This window comes from Pongo pygmaeus, chromosome 16 (assembly GCF_028885625.2).
Source record: "Pongo pygmaeus isolate AG05252 chromosome 16, NHGRI_mPonPyg2-v2.0_pri, whole genome shotgun sequence".
NCBI lineage: Eukaryota > Metazoa > Chordata > Mammalia > Primates > Hominidae > Pongo > Pongo pygmaeus.
Window position 1 is genome coordinate 95836580 of NC_072389.2, and position 19039 is coordinate 95855618.

A 19039-nucleotide genomic window follows, 5' to 3' on the forward strand; every position below is an offset into this window, starting at 1 on the left:
AAGGTCACTTGATAAATGAGGTATATTTATAACCCTATCTTTCACCCCTCCTGCAGATCTCCGTTTCGTTTTACTCTCTGAGCACGCCCGCCCACTGCATGTTAAGGGAGCAGTGAGCAGCATTTATCTCGGGTGGAGACGTAGGTGGTTTCACAGAGTGTGGCTTTGCCCTCCTCTCTTTCACTTGCCTCCTTCTGTAAACAATATTACCATTATTGAGAGCTGACCATGTGCCAGGTGTGTGCCTCCACCGTTGCATTTCCCATCACAACCTTGTGAGGTCTCTAGTGTTCTGATGCCCACTTTACAGATGAAAAACTCAAGGCTCAGAGAGGTTAAGGAACTCGTCCTAGGTAACACAGCCAGTTAGGTGAGAGTGGATCTAGGATTTCAACCCAGGCCAGCCCAGACTCCAGCTAGTGAGGCTGCCCCCGGTGGCCCAGGTCCAGCGAGGCCAAGTCTCCCAAGGTGAAGGACCGCACAGTCCCTTGGGCTCCACGGCTAACTTGGGCCGACGAGCGGTCGTGGAGAGGCGGACCCGACAGGCCAGGGTGGTCGTGGCATCGAGTCCAGCGTTGGTGCAAATGGCCGGGGGCCGGTGGCGGTGGTGGGGCGGGGGGCACGGCCCGCATCAGGCAAATCCCGGAGGCGCCCTCTGGACAATTCCCGTAAACACGGGCAGAGCGGGGCGGGGCTGGGCGGGGCTTGGCGGTGGCCCAGCATTTCCGGGGACGCCGCGCCGGACTGAGGCTGTGCGCCCGAGACTCCGGATCCCCAGGGACTGCGCCGGGCCGGCCTGGCAAGGGGGACGAGTCAGTGGACACTCTAGGAAGAGCGGCCCCGCGGGGGGCGATGACCGTGCGCTGGCCCTGACTCACTCCAGGTAGGCGCGGGGGGCGCCCGGCGAGGTGGGAGCCGCGGCCCGGGAGGTGGCGGACCAGGCGAAAACCGCCGCGCAGTCGCTGCCCCCACCCCTGCACCCGCACCTCCCGCCCGGCCCCTCTCCCCAGAGGGCGCCACCTGCACGCTCTGATGGGCACTGGTGCCCGCCGCCCGGGGAGCCTGTTGCCATGGCAGCGCAGGAGGCTGGGCCCGCGTTCCCATGGCCACCGGGGGCCTTTGAGCAGCGTTCACATCGCGCCAGTGCACCACCCCTACTCCTAAATCCGGGACCTGGCCCTGGGGGGAAGTCATTTGGAATTCGGAAAAGGCCTGGGCCCCTGCGGAATGGTCGTGGGTATGACCTCCGAGTTAGGCCCTTTGTCATGGCTTCTTTCTTCTCACTGAGCACCAAGGTGATGGATACAAGGCTAGAAGGAGAAGGAAGTTGGGGTTCTGGGCATGAAGCTGTAGTTGCGGCTACTCGGGAGTTATTCTGGTCTAGCAAAAAGGCGCAGGAGCCCTGGGTCATCTCGGGAAGGTCATCAAATCTCTGCCCACATTTCCTCACCTGTAATATGAGTATGTTATTTGAGTTAAACACAGGATTCTTCTAAAGGTTGAAATGCCTTAAAGTTTTGTGTGGGAAGCATACAAGTTTAAAAAAGTTTTTTTTCCCATAATGCCTTAGAACTGGAAAAGATTTAGAAATCACCTTGGCCCATCCCCCCTCATTTTCATAAGGAAAACTGAACCCAGAGAGATTAAATCGCTTCCCAAGATGACAGTGAGCTAGTGGGAAGGTCAGGATTTGAAATCAGGCCATGCATGGCCGTTTCTTTTGGTGATTTTTTTTTTTTTTTTTTTTTTTTTTTTTTTTTTTTTTTTTTTAGACAGAGTCTTGCTCTATCCTCCAGGCTAGAGTGCAGTAGCGCGATCTTGGCTCACTGCAACCTCCACCTCCCCGGCTCAAGTGATTCTTCTGCCTCAGCCTCCTGAGTAGCTGGGACTACAGGCGTGCGCCACCACGCCAAGCTAATTTTTGTATTTTTAGTAGAGACAGGGTTTCACCATGTTGGCTAGGCTGGTCTCCAACTCCTGAGCTCAGGTGATCCGCCCACTTTGGCCTCCCAAAGTGCCTGGTTTATAGGCTTGAGCCACCGCGCCCGGCCGTTTTGGAGATTATACCTTCTGAAGCTCAGGAAAATCTAGGATATGTCTCCTTGCACCTGGGGCTCAAACTGTTGGTGACAGGTAATCTAAATATGGGGACATTGGCCAGGCATGGTGGCTCATGCCTGTAATCCCAGCACTTTGGGAGGTCGAGGCAGGCGGATCACCTGAGCTCAGGAGTTTGAAACCAGCCTGGTCAACATGGTGAAACCTGATCTCTAGTAAAAACACAAAATTAGCTGGGCATGGTGGCGCATGCCTGTAATCGCAGCTACTTGGGAGGCTGAGGCAGGAGAATCGCTTGAACCTGGGAGGCGGAGGTTGCCCTAAGCCAGCCGAGATTGTGATTGCATTCCAGCCTGGACAACAAGAGTGAAACTCCATCTCAAAAAACAAACAAAAAATAAAATAAAAAATAAAAATAAAGGCTGGGCGCGGTGGCTCACGCCTGTAATCCCAGCACTTTGCAAGGCCGAGGCGGGCGGATCACGAGGTCAGGAGATTGTGACCATCCTGGCTAACACGGTGAAACCCCGTCTCTACTAAAAATACAAAAAATTAGCCAGACGTGGTGGCGGGCGCCTGTAGTCCCAGCTACTCGCGAGGCTGAGACAGAAGAATGGTGTGAACCCCCGAGACGGAGCTTGCAGTGAGCCGAGATTGCGCCACTGCACTCCAGCCTGGGCGACAGAGCGAGACTCTGTCTCAAAAATAAAAAATAAATAAAAATAAAATAAATAAAGATTGGGGACATTGGCAACAGTTGAACTAAAGATGGGAAACGGAGACTTGTGCCTTGGGGAGAGCTGAGTCTCCCTGCTGCATGGGTCTTTTGCCTTGAGGCTCTTGCTTTAATGTAGTATCTGACTACATTGGACAGGATGGTCCAAAATGAGTCCCTGGGAGCCAAGCATTCAGCCACTCTCCAAAATACCATCTCTTCTGAAGCCAGCAAAGCTGGTGAGCCTGGAGCTAAGCAAGAAAACTGTTTAGCTTCCCTAAAGCAGGGAAATGGGACTCTAGTCCTGCCTCTATCAGTGTGGTGCTGTTTCCTTTGAAAGAGATAACAGAAAAGTGGGGGAAAAGATCCAGGAAGGAACACTTGAATGAATCCTTTGGAAATAATTTGAGACAGCTAGAGCAGAAAACATTTGCTGGGTACCTGCTATTTCCATGTTCTGTCCTGGGGCTGGAGATGAAAAAGCTGAGTTAGGCAGGCCTTGTCCCTGCATTCAAGGAGCTTGTAGAAGAGAAGGGAAGAAAGGGATGTGATGTGTAAATGAGTATTTCACTGCAGCATAATGAGGTCCTAATAAGAATCTGAGCAGAGTGCAGAGGGAACTCACAGGAGCAACTCTGGAAATTAGTTGAAAACAGCAGGATTCTAGTCTGGGAGCACTTCTAGAACTCTGCCAAGTTGGCCCTGGCCACTACCTTTGTTGGAAACAAAGAATAAGGGAATGAAAGTGTCTAAAGAAAGGTGAGGGCCAGGTGCAGTGACCCACGCCTGTAATCCCAGCACTTTGGGAGGCCGAGGCAGGCAGATCACGAGGTCAGGAGATCGAGACCAGCCTGACCAACATGGTGAAATCTTGTCTCTACTAAAAATACAAAAATTAGCCGGGCATGGTGGTGCATGCCTGTAATCCCAGCTACTCAGGAGGCTGAGGCAAGAGAATCGCTTGAACCCAGGAGGCGGAGGTTGCAGTGAGCTGAAATCATGCCATTTGCACTCCAGCCTGGGTGACAGAATGAGACTCCATCTCAAAAAAAAAAAGAAAAAAAAAGAAAGAAAAAAAAGAAACGTGGGCCAGCCATGGTGGCTCATGCCTGTAATCCCAGCACTTTGGGAGGCCAAGGTGGGTGGATCGCTTGAGTCCAGGAGTTCAAGACCAGCCTGGGCAACATGGTGAAACTCAGTCTCTACATAAAATACAAAAATTAGCCGAGCATGGTGGCCCACGCCTGTAGTGTCAGCTATCCAGGGCGCTGAGGTAGAAGGATCACCTGAGCCAAGGGAGGTTGAGCCTTCAGTGAGCCATCATCCTGCCACTGCATTCCAGCTTGGGCGGCACAGTGAGACACTGTCTCAAAAATAAAATAAAATAAAATAAAATAAAAGTAACCAGGCGAGGTGGCTCACGCCTGTAATCCTAGCATTTTGGGAGGCCGAGGTGGGCGGATCACCTGAGGTCAGGGGTTCAAGACCAGCCTGGCCAACATGGTGAAACCCTGTCTCTACTAAAAATACAAAAATTAGCCAGGCGTGGTGGCACGTGCCTGTAATCCCAGCTACCCAGGAGGCTGAAGCAGGAGAGTTGCTGGAACCCGGGAGGCGGAGGCTGCAGTGAGCCGAGATCACACCACTGCACTCCAGCCTGGACGACAGAACAAGACTCCATCTCAAAATAAATAAATAAATAAAAATAAATGTAGATCAGGATACGTATTCTGTTTTTTGTTTGTTTGTTTTTTGAGACAGAGTCTTGTTCAGTCTGGGTGCAGTGGCGCGATCTCAGCTCACTGCAAGCTCCGCCCCCCAGATTCATGCCATTCTTCTGCCTCAGCCTCCCGAGTAGCTGGGACTACAGGCGCCCACCACCACGCCCGGCTAATTTTTTTGTATTTTTAGTAGAGACGGGGTTTCACCATGTTAGTCAGGATGGTCTACGATCTCCTGACCTCGTGATCCACCCGCCTCAGCCTCCCAAAGTGCTGGGATTATAGGTGTGAGCCACTGCGCCCGGCCAGGATGAGTATTCTCTGAAAGAACAGTTTAAAGGATCCTGATAAACTAAGCTCTGTGAAGGCAGCAACCATGTCAGTTTCCTTAAACTTCAGCAATACTTAGAAGGCAGCAAGTGCACAAGAAATATGTGTTGCATGAATGAAAGAAGGAAGGTGGGGGGGAGGAAGGAAAAGGAGGAAGTGAGCAAGGGCAGGAAGAAAAGGGAAGGAAGGGAGAGGAGAGGAGTGAAGGAAGGAAGGAAGAAAAGGTAGGAAGGAGGGAGGGAAGGAAAGAAGGAAGGATAAACATTGGCTTATATTATCAGAAGAGGTGGATGGCTATAACTTGAGACAAAACGTCGTTGAAATTCTGACTATAGGTTGAATATCCATATGGGTTCTGGAGTCAGCAGATCTGAGTTGTGGTCCTAGTCCTGACTTATCACTTGTGTGACCTTAGTAAGTCCTGGAACCTCTCTATGCCCCAATTTCTCACTTCTGAAATGGGAATACAATAATAACTCATATCTCACCCTGTAGTGAGAATTAACTAAATGACTGAATGTAAAAATTTGGCACGGTCCTCACTTATAGTAGGTGGTCAATAAATATTAATTAGCTATATAAATGTCAACTTTGATGTAGGTGGAAAGAATTTGCCAAATATTTCATGTCAAGGTTATATAACTATTCCAAACTGAGGTATAATTTGTTTTTTCTGATAAAGGCTAATTTTGAAAGTTCCCTGTGTCTGCAGACTAACACACGTTACAGAAATGGTTCTTTACTTTTTTCGGGGGGGGAGTGGGGGCTGGTAGCAAGGAGCTTTTGAAATTAAGTGAAAGCTCTGATTCCCTATCTCCTGAAATGGCATCTCATTCTTGGCGTTCACAGCTCCCTGAAGCCCACCCGTGTGGTGAAGGGGATCCCTGCTCTTCTGCACTGCTCACAGGCTATAGTGAAAGAACTCAGGCAGCATTCATAGAAGAGGTGGCTGGGAGGAGCAAGCAGGGTCAGCTGTCTTTCGAGGGCTTTGTGGAAACCAAAAGATGAGATGGCTAGAGATAAGCACATATGGCCCCGTGGGTGGGTCCTCTTAGAGCCCACTCTCCTGCTAGGGCCAAGCTGGGCTCACTCAGAACCTTGTGGGCTCCAGAGTCCCTGGTGTGGTGCCCACCAGCCGGACCCTCATTCACAGTGCATAAATGGTGCTGCAGGGTGGCTGCTGTGTGAGATTCCTATCCAGGCATGGATCTTTGGTGCCACCCTCACATCAGCTTTCTGTGAGTGTTGTCTCCTAATACCACTGCTTTAGGGTGGCAAGTGGGCACACTGCCACAGGTGGTGCATTCCTCAGAACCTCCACCCTGGCAAAGCAGGGTGAGAGTACAGCCTACAGAGCCTTAGGAAATCCGTGGCAACCCGTCTGTGCATCCCCGCCACCCTCCTAGGCATACCTGTTCCTGCCCACTCTCTGGGATCAGCATCAGAACCAAGAGCAAGGCTCTGTCTGGGATTAAGAGCGGCAGCCACCAGGCGACCTGAGGTGATGGGGAAACTCCAGGGTCAGAGAGCTCCTCCTCTCTGGGAAGGAAGGGGCAGAGGGGAGAGCCTTGGGCCTTTGGGAAGGAAGGTTCGTTTCCTGAGGTGGAGGGAGGGCCCTGGCCTGTTCCTCTTTCCCCTCACAGGGGTCTGGGGATCAGACTGGGATTTTAGAGGGAATAACTCGATAGCAAATGGGGAGGTAGATTCCTCACTTCATGGGATCTTTGGAACCAGGGCGCGTGTCTGTGTGTGTGTGTCAGTGTCTTGCTCTGTGTGTGTGTGTGTGTGTCAGTGTCTTGCTCTGTCACCCAAGCTGGAGGTGCCATCGTGACTCATTGCAGCCTCTACCTCTCAGGTTCAAGTGATCCTTGCCCCTCAACCTTCCAAGTAGCTGGGACCACAGGAGCACACCACCACACCTGGCTAATTTTTAATTTATTTTTTGTAGAGACCGGGTCTTCCTATGTTGCCCATCTGGTCTCCCCTGGACAGGCGAGTGGGTGCAAAGGCAGAGGCAGACAGCGCCTCCTGAACTCATATTGGGGGAGCAGAGGAGTGACAGTGGCAACTTCATGTTCTACCCTGTCAGGACAGGGACAGGTTGAGCCCTGCTGATTGCCCCACAGCCCTGTGGGGCGGAGGGATCCCCTCCCAGGGAGTGGCCAGCTCAGGCCCCAACAGGCCCCAGTGGGGGTGGTGCTGGGTGTCGGGCTTCTCACCACAGCGGACGCACCTGGGACTTGGGCTGGGCGGGCCGGTTCTTTCTCCCCATGAGAGTTGCAGCCTCAGCACCAGCTTTGCAGGAGGTGGCTGAACTTGAGGGAGTACCCAGAAGGGGGTCCTCAGAGATGGGCATCTAAGATACTTCAGAGTTGTTGATGCCATGGGGCAACTTTCAGATGGGGAGGTGAACCAATAACATAGCAGGCATGGCCTTGTTCGTTGAGCATTCACTACATGCCGTGCTGCCTGTGGCTTTATATGTACTCTCTCCAGCCACCCATGACGTGCTGTTCATAGCGCTCCGCCCTAGATGAAGAAGCTGAGGTTCAGAGTGATTGTGTGGCTTGCTAAAAGTCCACAGAATACGGAAGGTACTGAATTCTTCTGACAGAAGAACCTGTGTGCTCAACCACTGGACTCTACCACTTCCAGGAGCAAGAAAAACAAGAGGCCGGTAGCAGGGAAAATGGTTTGGGGAACGGAGATGAAGCCATTTATTTACATTTGTTGCCAGACCCTGAGTAAAAGCTGCCAGTGAGTTTTGAAGGCAGTATAAGTGCTGACCCGGGGTGGATGCCCTCTGCTGCAGAAGGCGCTGCCCCAAGGAAGCTCCCAGCCCTGAGGACTTGGCAGCCATTGGCTGATTTGAAAGAATACACAGGGTGTGCCAGCTGGTGTCGCTTCCTCTTCAACATGTATTGATGCTGCAGCTGAGCTGCTGCCCAGCCCCTGGGGAGAAGACACCAGCAGCGTGCCCAGCCAGGGCAGGGTGGAGAGCTGCAGCTGCAGGTTGGCATAAGAGGAGAGCTCAGGGCTACAAGGGGATGGTGGTGGGGGGCCAAGACCTGGAGAGCCGGGCTGCAGCCAGTGTATGTCTGCGAGGCCTTGCTGGGCAGCCTGCCAGTCAGCACCCGAGAATGGGGAGGAGCTTGAGTGCTACCCCAGGAGGGGGCGGGTGGGACCTTTGGGTTCAAGCTCCACTGGGCTTGGCAGGAGGCCGCTCCCCCACAGCCAGCAAACAAAGCAACAACTCCCAGAGTAGAACTGTGGGAGCTCCAGAGCCAGGTTCCCCTGGGTGGGAATTAGAGCAGGCAGACCTGGCCAGGAGCTGCCTGGCAGGGGCCATCCGTGCCCAAGGACATGGCCTGCATGCAGCTGGGCAGAGGCTGTACCCATGGATGATTAATGGGTATTGATCACTTGGGAGGCCAGATGTAGCCTGGACACTGCTGGCACTTGCCCTGCGTCTGTTCCCTTTGTACTAGGCAGGGTAGATAAGCCGCAGGGATATGTGTTCATTTGCTTTATACTTTTAGCCATGCTTCCCTTTATTTTCTTTCCCTTGTAGCTTTTCTTTTTTTTTTTTTTTTTGAGACGGAGTCTTGCTCTTGTCACCCAGGCTGGAGTGCAGTGGCATGATCTTGGCTCACTGCAGCCTCCGCCTCCTGGGTTCAAGCAATTCTCCTGCCTCGGCCTCCCGAGTAGCAGGGATTACAGCCTCACGCCACCATGCCTGGCTGATTTTTGTACTTTTAGTAGAGATGGGGTTTTGCCATGTTGGCCAGGCTGGTCTCGAACGCCTGACCTTGTGATCCTCCCGCCTTGGCCTCCCAAAGTGCTGGGGTTACAGGCGTGAGCCACTGTGCCTGGCCTCGTTTGGGCCTCTTTTTAATGGATTCCTATGCACAGTTTATCTTTCATTCTTGTGCTTCTGTCCTTATGTATGTATGTGTGTGTGTATGAGAGAGAGAAAAATGAGGAAGGTCCATGGGGAGGAGGCGCCAGAGCGTGTGAGTGTGGATGGAGAAGGGGCCAGCCTTGATGATGACTTCATTTTGCTGGCCAAGGCACGAAGGAAGCAGTGCTTTTCTCTTCGTCTCTTATTTTGGTACTCCCTTTCCAAGCTGCCTCCTGAGCTCTTTATAAACACTGGCATTCTGGCCGAGAAAGACTCGCCAACATCCAAGAGTGGCAAAGGGGAACAGGAGACACATCGTTGGCTTGGGAACCGCTCCCGCTCACAAGAAGTCTGCTCACAGGAGATTTTTCTCTCAGCGTCCTCCTGTGGTTTCTAGTCTGGGGAGAACACATCAGCACACTAACGGAAGAAAGGGGAGCCTGTGAAGACCAAGGCTGCTGCGCTGGGGGTGTGGATTCGAGGGCTCTTCTCCAGCCTGACAGCTGGGACCCTCATTTTGTCAGCCCTGTGGAGTTCCTACTAGAGTGCCATGCAAGGCAGTGGGGGTTTGGAAGACGGAAGTCCTGTCACTGCCCTCAAAGGGCTTGCTGCCCAGTTGACATAAGACATATTGGAAGCATTTGAGCAGGATATAATTATCCGTTTAGTGAGGCCGCATCAGCCCCTGTCTCCTCTCCTCTGAGATGAACACAGCAGTCACACAACTCATGTGTTGCCAAGACACCAGGGCAAAGCAGCCCCACTGCCATTTTAGGATCTGCCTGATGTGGAGATTCAGGCACTCAACAAATAGTGATTGAGCATGTGGCCAACATCAGGTGCTGTTCTAGGTGAGTGCAGTAGGCAGAAGGTAGAAGAAGGAAATGTTGTAGCTAGTACCTTGACTTTGACAAGATTTCTTGCAATCTTTTTCATAATATTCTCTTTTTTTTTGGGGTTGGTGGGGGGAACGGAGTTTCACTCTTATGCCCAGGCTGGAGCGCGGTGGCGCGATCTTGGCTCACTACAACCTCTGTCTCCCGGGTTCAAGCAATTCTCCTGCCTCAGCCTCCCGAGTAGCTGGGATTATAGGTGCGCACCACCACGTCCGGCTAATTTTCGCATTTTTAGTAGAGACAGGGTTTCACCATGTTGGCCAGGCTGGTCTCGAACTCCTGACCTCAGGTGATCTACCTGCCTCAGCCTCCTAAAGTGCTGGGATTACAGGCATGTGCCACTGCTTTCGGCCCATAATAGTCTTATGGATAACATGGAGAAATGTGGGCTGAACAGTGCAGTTAGGAGGACACATAGCCAGTTGTTCAGCCTATAAAAGATATTGATCAGGCCAGGCGTGGTGGCTCACACCTGTAATCCCAGTACTTTGGGAGGCCAAGGCAGGTGGATCACCTGAGGTCAAAAGTTCGAGACCAGCCGTGACCAACATGGTGAAACCTCATCTCTACTAAAAATACAAAATTAGCCAGGCATGGTGGCGCGTGCTTGTAATCCCAGCTACTGGGGAGGCTGAGGCAGGAGAATCACTTGAACCCACGAGGCAGAGGTTGCAGTGAGCTGATATCATGCCGTTGCACTCCAGCCTGGGCAACAAGAGTGAAACACCATCTCAAAAAAAAAAAAAAGATATTGATCTGTTTTAACCTTGATGGAGGTCTCTAGTGGCGTGCCATTGGGCTCCGTTTGTGACTCTGTCTCGCCCATTGATTGATTGATTGATTGATTGATTTTCAGGCTCCCAAAGTGCTGGGATTATAGACGTGAACCACCGTGCCTGGCTGTCATCCATTTTTTTTTTAATCACTCAAATTTTTAAATGGAAAGATTAGTACAAAAACACCCAATAACTCTTCACCTATATTGACCAGTTTTTGCCAGTCACATTCATGTTCTTTCTCTCTAGTACATGCACATACATATATATGCACGTTTGTTTTTGCTGAATCATTTGAAAGTAAGTTGTAGACATCGTGACACTTCACCTGTAAAGCTTCAGCAGGTGTCTCTGAAAGACCAGGACTTAATCATATCTGAGAAATGCCATTATCATACCTAAAAAAAATGAAGAATGCCATAATATCATCTAATACACAGTCCATATTAAAATTTCCCCAATTGCTCCATGGCTTTTTTTTTTTTCCTCAACATTCAATCTTCAATCAAGTTTCACACATTGCTATTGATTTTGTTTGTTTGTTTTTTTAGACAGGGTCTCATTCCGTCTCTTAGGCTGGAGTGCAACAGCATGGCTCCCTGCAGCTTTGACCTCCTGGGCTTAGGTGATCCTGCCACCTCAGCCTTTTGAGTAGCTGGGACTACAGGTGCGCACCACCATGCCTGAGTAATTTTGCATTTTTTGTAGAAACCAGTTTCACCATGTTGCCCAGGATGGTCTTGAACTTCTGGGCTCAAGTGATCCACCTGCCTTGGCCTCCCGAAGTGCTGGGATTACAGGTGTCAGCCACCTCGCCTCGCTGCATTTGATTATTATGTCTTTTTAGTCCCTTAACCTAAAACAGCCCCACTCCTGTCTGTTTTGTCTCTCACTAGATTGCCCTTTCTGAAGAGTCTAGGCTAGTTGTCTTGTAGAATACTACTCATGCTGGATGGGTCTGATTGTGTTTTCATTATTAGATCAGGGTTACAACACACCTTTGACAAGAATGCTGCAAAAATTGATGATGTTTTGTACTTGTTTTTTTTCTTTTTTTGAGACAGGGTCTCACTTTGTCACCCAGGCTGGAGAGCAGTGGCGTGATCTCAGCTCACTGCACCCTTGGCCTCCCAGATTCAAGCAGTCCTCCTGCCTCACACCCCCGAAGTAGCTGGGACTACAGGCATGCGCCACCATACCTGGCTAATTTTTGTAGAGACGGAGTTTTGCCGTGTTGCCTAGGTTGGTCCCGAACCCCTGAGCTCAGGCAGTCTGCCCACCTCGGCATCCCAAAATGCTAGGATTCCAGGCCTGAGCTGCTGGGCCCAGCCTGTTTTGTACTTCTATTTGGTTTTTTTTTTTTTTTTTTTTTTTGAGACAGAGTCTCGCTCTGTCGCCCAGGCTGGAGTGCAGTGGCACGATCTTGGCTCACTGCAAACTCCGTCACGCCATTCTCCTGCTTCAGCCTCCCAAGTAGCTGGGACTACAGGCGCCCGCCACCACGCCTGGCTATTTTTTTTTTTTTTTTTGTATTTTTAGTAGAGATGGGGTTTCACCGTGTTAGCCAGGATGGTCTCGATCTCCTGACCTCATGATCCGCCCACCTCGGCCTCCCAAAGTGCTGGGATTCCAGGCTTGAGCCACCACGCCCGGCCTGTTTTGTACTTCTTATTGCATCATATCAGGAGGAAAATTACGTCCAACAGTCCCATTACTGTGATGCTACTTTCATCTACTTGGTTAAGATTGTGGCCACGAGATCTCTCCCTTAGAGATAAATGTTCCCTTTGGTAATTAGTAAGTCATCTGTGGGACAGACTTTGTTAATGTATAGTTTCCTAACAATCTTCCACCCAATGGTTTCCCATCCACTGATGATTCTTACTTGAATCTAGATTTTCTAATTCTATCACCATTTCGTCTACATTTTTTTTTTTTTTTTTTTTTTGAGACAGAGTCTCGCTGTCGGTCAGGCTGGAGTGCAGTGGCGTGATCTCGGCTCACTGCAACCTCCACCTCTTGAGTTCAAGAGATTCTCCTGCCTCAGCCTCCCAAAATAGCTGGGACTACAGGTGCCCGCCACCATGCCTGGCTAATTTTTTTGTATTTTTAATAGAGACGGGGTTTCACCATGTTAGCCAGGATGGTCTCGATCTCCTGACCTCGTGATCCGCCCGCCTCAGCCTCCCAAAGTGCTGGGATTACAGGCATGAGCCACCGCGCCCGGCCTCTTCTACATTATTAACCAGCATTTTTTGGTAAAGAAAAGCTTCCTTTTCACCCCTTATTTTTTCTCTCTCTCTGGGTTTCACTGTGGACTAATGGATTGTTTTTAAATTTAATGTATTAATCCATAACTTCATTATGTTTTAATGCTCAGATTGGTCATCAAGCTGGTTCCAATGTCCTTTTAACATGACTTCATTAGTTTCTGATCACTACTTTCTGGCCCAACAAAATGTCTCATGTTTACGTTGTACTTTCCCTTACATTCACCCAAAGAATCTTGGTTCTCTTATTAGTAGGATTAGGAAACCAAGATTGGCCAGGTACAGTGGCTCATGCCTGTAATCCCAGCACTTTGGGAGGCTGAGGTGGGCAGATCACTTGAGTCTAGGAGTTTGAGACCAGCCTGGGCAACATGGTGAAACCCCTTTCTCTACAAAAAAATTACAAAAATTATCCGGGTGTGGTGGTGCACGCCTGTAGTCCCAGCTACTCAGGAGGCTCAGGTGGAAGGATTGCTTGAGCCTGAGAGGTGGAGGTTGCAGTGAGCTGAGATCTTGCCACTGTACTCCAGCCTGGGTGACAGAGTGAGACCCTCTCTCAATAAAAAAGAAAAGAGTAAACCAAGATTTAGGTGCTAGATCTGCTTACCCAATTTTTTTTTTTTTTTTTTTTTTAGACAGAGTCTTGCTCTGTCGCCCAGGCTGGAGTGCAGTGGTGCGATCTTGGCACACAGCAAGCTCCGCCTCATGGGTTCACGCCATTCTCTTGCCTCAGCCTCCCGAGTAGCTGGGACTACAGGCGCCCGCCACCACGCCCAGCTAATTTTGTGTATTTTTGGTAGAGACGGGGTTTTACTGTGTTAGCCAGGGTGGTCTCAATCTCCTGACCTCATGATCCACCTGCCTCAGCCTCCCAAAGTGCTGAGATTACAGGCATTAGCCACCACGCCCGGCCCTGCTCACCCAATATTTTTATCAATAGCTTGAATAAAGGCATAAGAAATGGTTATCATGTTTACAGATGACTCCAAACTGGGAGGGGAAGCCAAATGTATGATAATAGAATCAGTTTTCTTTTTTTTTTTTAATTTTTATTTATTTATTATTATTATTATTATTATACTTTTTTCAATATGACTTCAGTGGGATGACATCTGAGCCAGAACCACTAGATTTATTTATTTTATTATTAATTAATTAATTATTATTATTTTTTTTTTGAGATGGAGTCTCGCTCTGTGGCCCAGGCTGGAGTGCAGTGGCACGATCTCAGCTCACTGCAAGCTCTGCCTCCCGGGTTCATGCCATTCTCCTGCCTCAGCCTCCTGAGTAGCTGGGACTATAGGCACCCGCCACTGCGCCCGGCTAATTTTTTTTTGTATTTTTAGTAGAGATGGGGTTTCACTGTGGTCTCGATCTCCTGACCTTGTGATCTGCCCGCCTCAGCCTCCCAAAGTGCTGGGATTACAGGTGTGAGCCACCGTGCCCGGTTGGTAAAACTCTTTATTGGACCAAAGTTGATATAAAAAAAATAGTTCTGGTTGTCAGCTGACATGAGTCAGCAGTATTCTGTGACTCAAGTTGCATTCATTCATTCATTCAGCCAATAATTACTGAAGTCCTGCTTACCATGTGCCAAGCACTATTCTAGAGGCTTGAGATACATTACTTAACAAACCAAATAAGCAAAAATCTCTGCCCTCTCAGTCAGCATTCTGGGGGAGATGGGATGTCAGACAATAAAGAAAAACCATAACTAATATATCGTATGTTATTCAGTGATGAGTGCTCTGAAAAAATATCTCAAGGTATTTTTAAGGAGATAAGGGGCATATTAGGAGGAAGTTCAGATTCTTCAAGGTGATAAATGAGCAAAAGGAAGCAAGGGACTCAGTCCTGTGGTTATCTAGGGGGAGAGTGTGCCAGGTGAGGGAGCAGCCAGGTCAAAGGCCCCGCTGGTTCAGGTTACTATACATGTACCTGGTGTGAATGAGTGAGGGGAAAAGTAGTAGAGGATGCAGTGGTACTGGTGGTGAGGATGACATGGAGGGCTTTGCAGACCACTGCAAGTAAGGTCATTCTGAATGAGATGGGGGAACCCTTGGAGGGTTTTGAGCAGAGGAACGCCGTGACCTGGCTTGTGTTTTGTTTTGTTTTGTTTTGTTTTGTTTTGTTTGAGATGGAGTCTCGCTCTGTAGCCCAGGCTGGAGTGCATTAGCAGAATCTCAGCTCACTGCAACCTCCGCCTCCCAGGTCCCAGTTCAAGCAATTCTCCTGCCTCAGCATCCCGAGTAGCTGGGATTACAGGCACACACCACCATGCCCAGCTAATTTTTGTGTTCTTAGTAGAGATGGGATTTCACCATGTTGGCCAGGCTGGTCTTGAACTCCTGACCTCAAGTGATCTGCCCGCCTCCGCCCACCAAAGTGCTGGGATTACAGGCGTGAGCCACCACGCATGTCCTGGCTTGTGTTTTAAAGACTCACTCCAGCTGCTGTGTTGAGAATAGATTGTAGCGGAACCAAGGAGGAAACGGGGAGAACAGTTAGGAGGTCCTTGCAGTAACCAGGAGAAAGAGGGTGGTGCCTGGGCCCTAGGGAGCTGGGAAGTGGTCAGATTATAGATTTTCTAATGGACTGGATGTGAGGAGTGAGATAATGAGAGGAGCTGAGGGTTTTGGCCTGAGCAACTTAAAGATGGAATTGCCATTAAATGAGATGGGAAAGCTGTAGGTGGAGCACATTTTTGAGAAGGGGGAGAGATCAGGAGCTTAGTTTGGGACATGTTGGGCTTGAGATGCTTTTCAGACAGCCAAGTAGAAATGTTGAGGCCGGGTCAGGTGTGGTGGCTCACACATGAAATCCCAGCACTTTGGGAGGCCAAGGCAGGCGGATCCCAAGGTCAGGAGTTCAAGACCAGCCCGGCCAACATTGTGAAACCCTGTCTCTACTAAAAATACAAAAAATTAGCCGGGCGTGGTGGTGTAAACCTGTAATCTCAGCTAGTCAGGAGGCTGAGGCAGGAGAATCGCTTGAACCCAGGAGGCAGAGGTTGCAGTGAGTGGAGATTGCACCATTGCACTCCAGCCTGGGCGACAGAGCAAGACTCTGTCTCAAAAAAAAAAAAAAAAAAAAAAAAAAAAAAGTTGAGGCCATTTGGAGTTAAGGGCTGAGCAGGGCTGGACTAGGCAGCAGATAGGAGTTTGGGTATCACTGGCTGTAGGTGGATTGAACCCATTTAGAGTAAAGCATCCAAACCTGGGCAATAGTAGCACTGTGGGTGCTTGGTGCTGTCCATATCCCATGTGGAATTCTGTGTCCAGTGCCGGGAGCCCCTTTAAAAGGGATGCTGCTAGCCTGCACCATGTCCACAGAAGGGTGATGGAGGTACAGAAATCATGGAGCATGAGGAAACTTAGCTGTAAGAAAGGAGACCTGGGACCATGTGGGTGCTGTGCCCACCCTCTTGACAGCATCCCTATTGTGGGAGCAGATGTGGCAGACCCTGAAGGTCGGGAGGAGAGGAAAAGAGGTGCTCTGAGGAGGCTGATTTTGGCTGGGGGTGAAGAGGAGCTTTCCTGCAGTTGCAGCAAATTTATGGAGAGATGGTCTCTACTGCCACAGAAATAACTAGAAGAGGCTTTCACTCTTTTGGACTCTTAACTACAGGAGGAACTACTACATTTTTCTGTAATCCTGTGCACACTTAGGAAAAGTTGAAGTAGCTTTCCCAAAATTACTTATCCTTTGAGATTATTGCTTAGATAGTTTCTATGTTTTGTTTGTTTCTTAATGCTGTTGGGATCCACTAAATTGATTTCAGAATCTGCTAATGGTCCAGGCTGCAGTTGGAAACCCCTGGTCTCAGCAGAGCTGAGCTCCACCCCTGGAGATGTTAGGAGCCAGGAGGATTGGGGATGGGTGCCTCTGGGCTTCCACTCCAGTCTTAGGGGTTCCCTTCCCCTGCCGGGTCACGTGCAGGTTGTGAAGGTCTTACCTCCTCAGCAGTACATTAAATCCTATTATCCCACTTAAGCTAATCTTGCCCTTCCCCCACCCGAGGGCTTCGCGTGGACAGAATATTAAGTGGACAAGCCCGCAGGGTTCCTAGACTAAGTGCTGAGCTTGTAGTGAATGCCCGGCCATGACTTGCAGTGGATTGACCTGTGCAAAAATTGGACTCTCAAGCTGCTAGCCCCGGTGTCAGCACGAGCTCGGCCGAGTTCATTTGGTCGCAGGAACAAGGGGGGCGCCAGGAGCAAGAGGGGAGGGGGCGCCTAAAGGGAGGAGACCAAGGCCTAATCACCAGCCGCCCCCTAACTCCCTAGGCGCATAGCGGGGACGCAGCGTGTCCCCAAACCAACGCTACTAGCAGAGGGTCCCAGAGGAGCCGGAAGGGGCCAGGGCCTGGGCGGCGGTGGGAGGGTCTGAGCAGTGGGGGCGGGGAGCTGGGGGTCGGCTTTCGTCCGCGTCCCAGCGCTCCGGCGGCCGCCGGGGCTACCGATCCCGAGCTTGGCCCCCTGCGGCCGCGCCCCGAGCTGCCGCCCCTCGCGCTGCCAGCGCCCGGGAAGGACGAAAGGGGAAGGGGCGGGCCGGCCGGGCTCACGGCCGACTTCCTCCTTCGGCCCCGCCCTCCGCCGCCTGCGGGTGAGCTCTGCCCAAGCCGAGGCTACGGGGCCGGCGCTGGCGGGAGGACTGCGGTGCCCCGCGGAGGGGCTGCGTTCGCCAGGGCCCACGTGACCCTGTTTCCCACCTCCCGCCCACCAGGTCCGGAGGCGGGGGCCCCCGGGGCGACTCGGGGGCGGACCGCGGGGCGGAGCTGCTGCCCGTGAGTCCAGCCGAGCCACCTGAGCCCGAGCCGCGGGACACCGTCGCTCCTGCTCTCCGAGTGCTGCGCGCCGCGATGGGCCCGAGGAGCTGGCTCGCCGCCCCATGGGGCGTGCTGCCGCCTCGGCCACCGCTGCTGCTCCTGCTGCTGCTGCTGTTCCTGCTGCAGCCGCCGCCTCCGACCTGGGCGCTCAGCCCCCGGATCAGCCTGCCGCTGGGTGAGTGCCGGGGACCCGGGGGCGCGGGCCGGGGGAAGGAAGGCTGCCGGGTACGTGCCTCGTGCGGAGGTGGCCGTGACAAAGGACCGAGGAGGGGACCTGTCGGAGGCACGGGATCCATTAGGACCCCTTCTTTTTTCAAAGCGCTGCGCGGAGGGAGGGAGAGGAGAGGGGAGCTGTGGGGCCGCGGGCCCCTTTCTTCAGTTTTCTTTCTGGGCAGGGATGGGGTCTAGCCTGCTCTGTCGTCCCTGCTAGTTCCCTTAGGAGGATGAACTTTCGGCGGGGTCCGCCTGCCCATCTACTTGTCTTTGATGCTGACCAGAGCCGACCGCGGTGCCGCCCCCGAGGGCGGCTCGGGGTAGAGGGAGGCCACTGCTTGCAGTCCTATAAACACTGGGGTTCTGGTATTCCCAGCAAGTCGCAGCAGGGCCGGGAGCTTTGGTGGGGCGGGCGGGCGCCCGATCCTCCCTCTCCGCCCCTCCATCCCTGGCTTGTCAGTGCAGCCCCAAGCCCCAGCATGGAGAGACCTCCGGGCCCTGGGAGCGACCAGACTGCGGATGGGGGCAGCTCTGGGCGCTGACATTCCCAAGTCCTGGGCGCGACCCCTCCTCAGAGTGACCTGGGAGTAACATCCTGGTTGGCTGGGTTCCTTTCCTGGTCCTCACATCTGCTTCTGTGGCCACCTCCTGTTTCAGCCCTCCGCCCTTCCCTCTCCTTTTCCCTTCCCTCTCCTTTTCCCTTCCATCCGGTTGCTTCTCCAGCTCTTCTTGGGGTACTTGGGCTTTAGATTCAGAGGGGCCTGGATCCCAAGTCTGTGTTCTTCCACTGGGCAAGTAAGTGCCTTCTACTCCCAGTGCCCCACTTTTCTCATCTGCAAAATAGGCAGAGTCATAGGTGCCTTGCAAGGTGTGTTACTCGGGTATGAAGTTTATAAGTGCCCAACAGATGTTGTATCTGCAAGCCCTTTAACTTGTTGGTTGTCATATTGTATGAATTGGAATAAAGCATGTATAAATTAGAAGTTACAGACTGAAACTGTACCAGACTTCGATCTCCTCACAGCATCCCCACCTCTAAAAGCATCCTATTTACAAAGGGAAATAGTAGAATCAGCACTTAAATTAAGGCAGGGCCCTAGCGGCTTCAAGTGACCCTGTCTGAACCCCTGTCTGAAATATTGCAGATGACCTGGGTTCAAATGCTACCTCAGCCACTTAGTAACCATGTGACCTTGAGCAGGCTACTTAAAGTTTCTGGGTCTTGATTTCTTCATCTGTAAAACAGGTATAATAACAGAACCTACCTCAAGGTAGTGAGGATTGAATCAGCTCATGTTTGAAAAGTCGTTAGGACAGGGCCTGGTACAGGA

General features: G+C 51.5%; 1 protein-coding gene across 3 annotated transcripts in view; it reads left to right on the top strand.

The window, feature by feature from the left end:
• Nucleotides 1-719: 719 nt before the first annotated feature.
• The window catches only part of SEMA4B (semaphorin 4B), a 44847-nt gene continuing 26527 nt past the window's right edge, over nt 720-19039 (top strand). Inside the window, exons 1-2 of one of the 3 annotated variants that reach the window (XM_054450403.2) lie at nt 720-883; nt 17393-17670. In XM_054450403.2, coding sequence (XP_054306378.1) covers nt 17529-17670 — 142 coding nt within the window. In that variant the 5' untranslated portion in view covers nt 720-883; nt 17393-17528. Of the gene's footprint in view, nt 884-7266; nt 7837-17392; nt 17671-19039 lie in introns of those variants that run through there. The other 2 variants (XM_054450402.2, XM_054450405.2) reach the window with 2 other exon arrangements.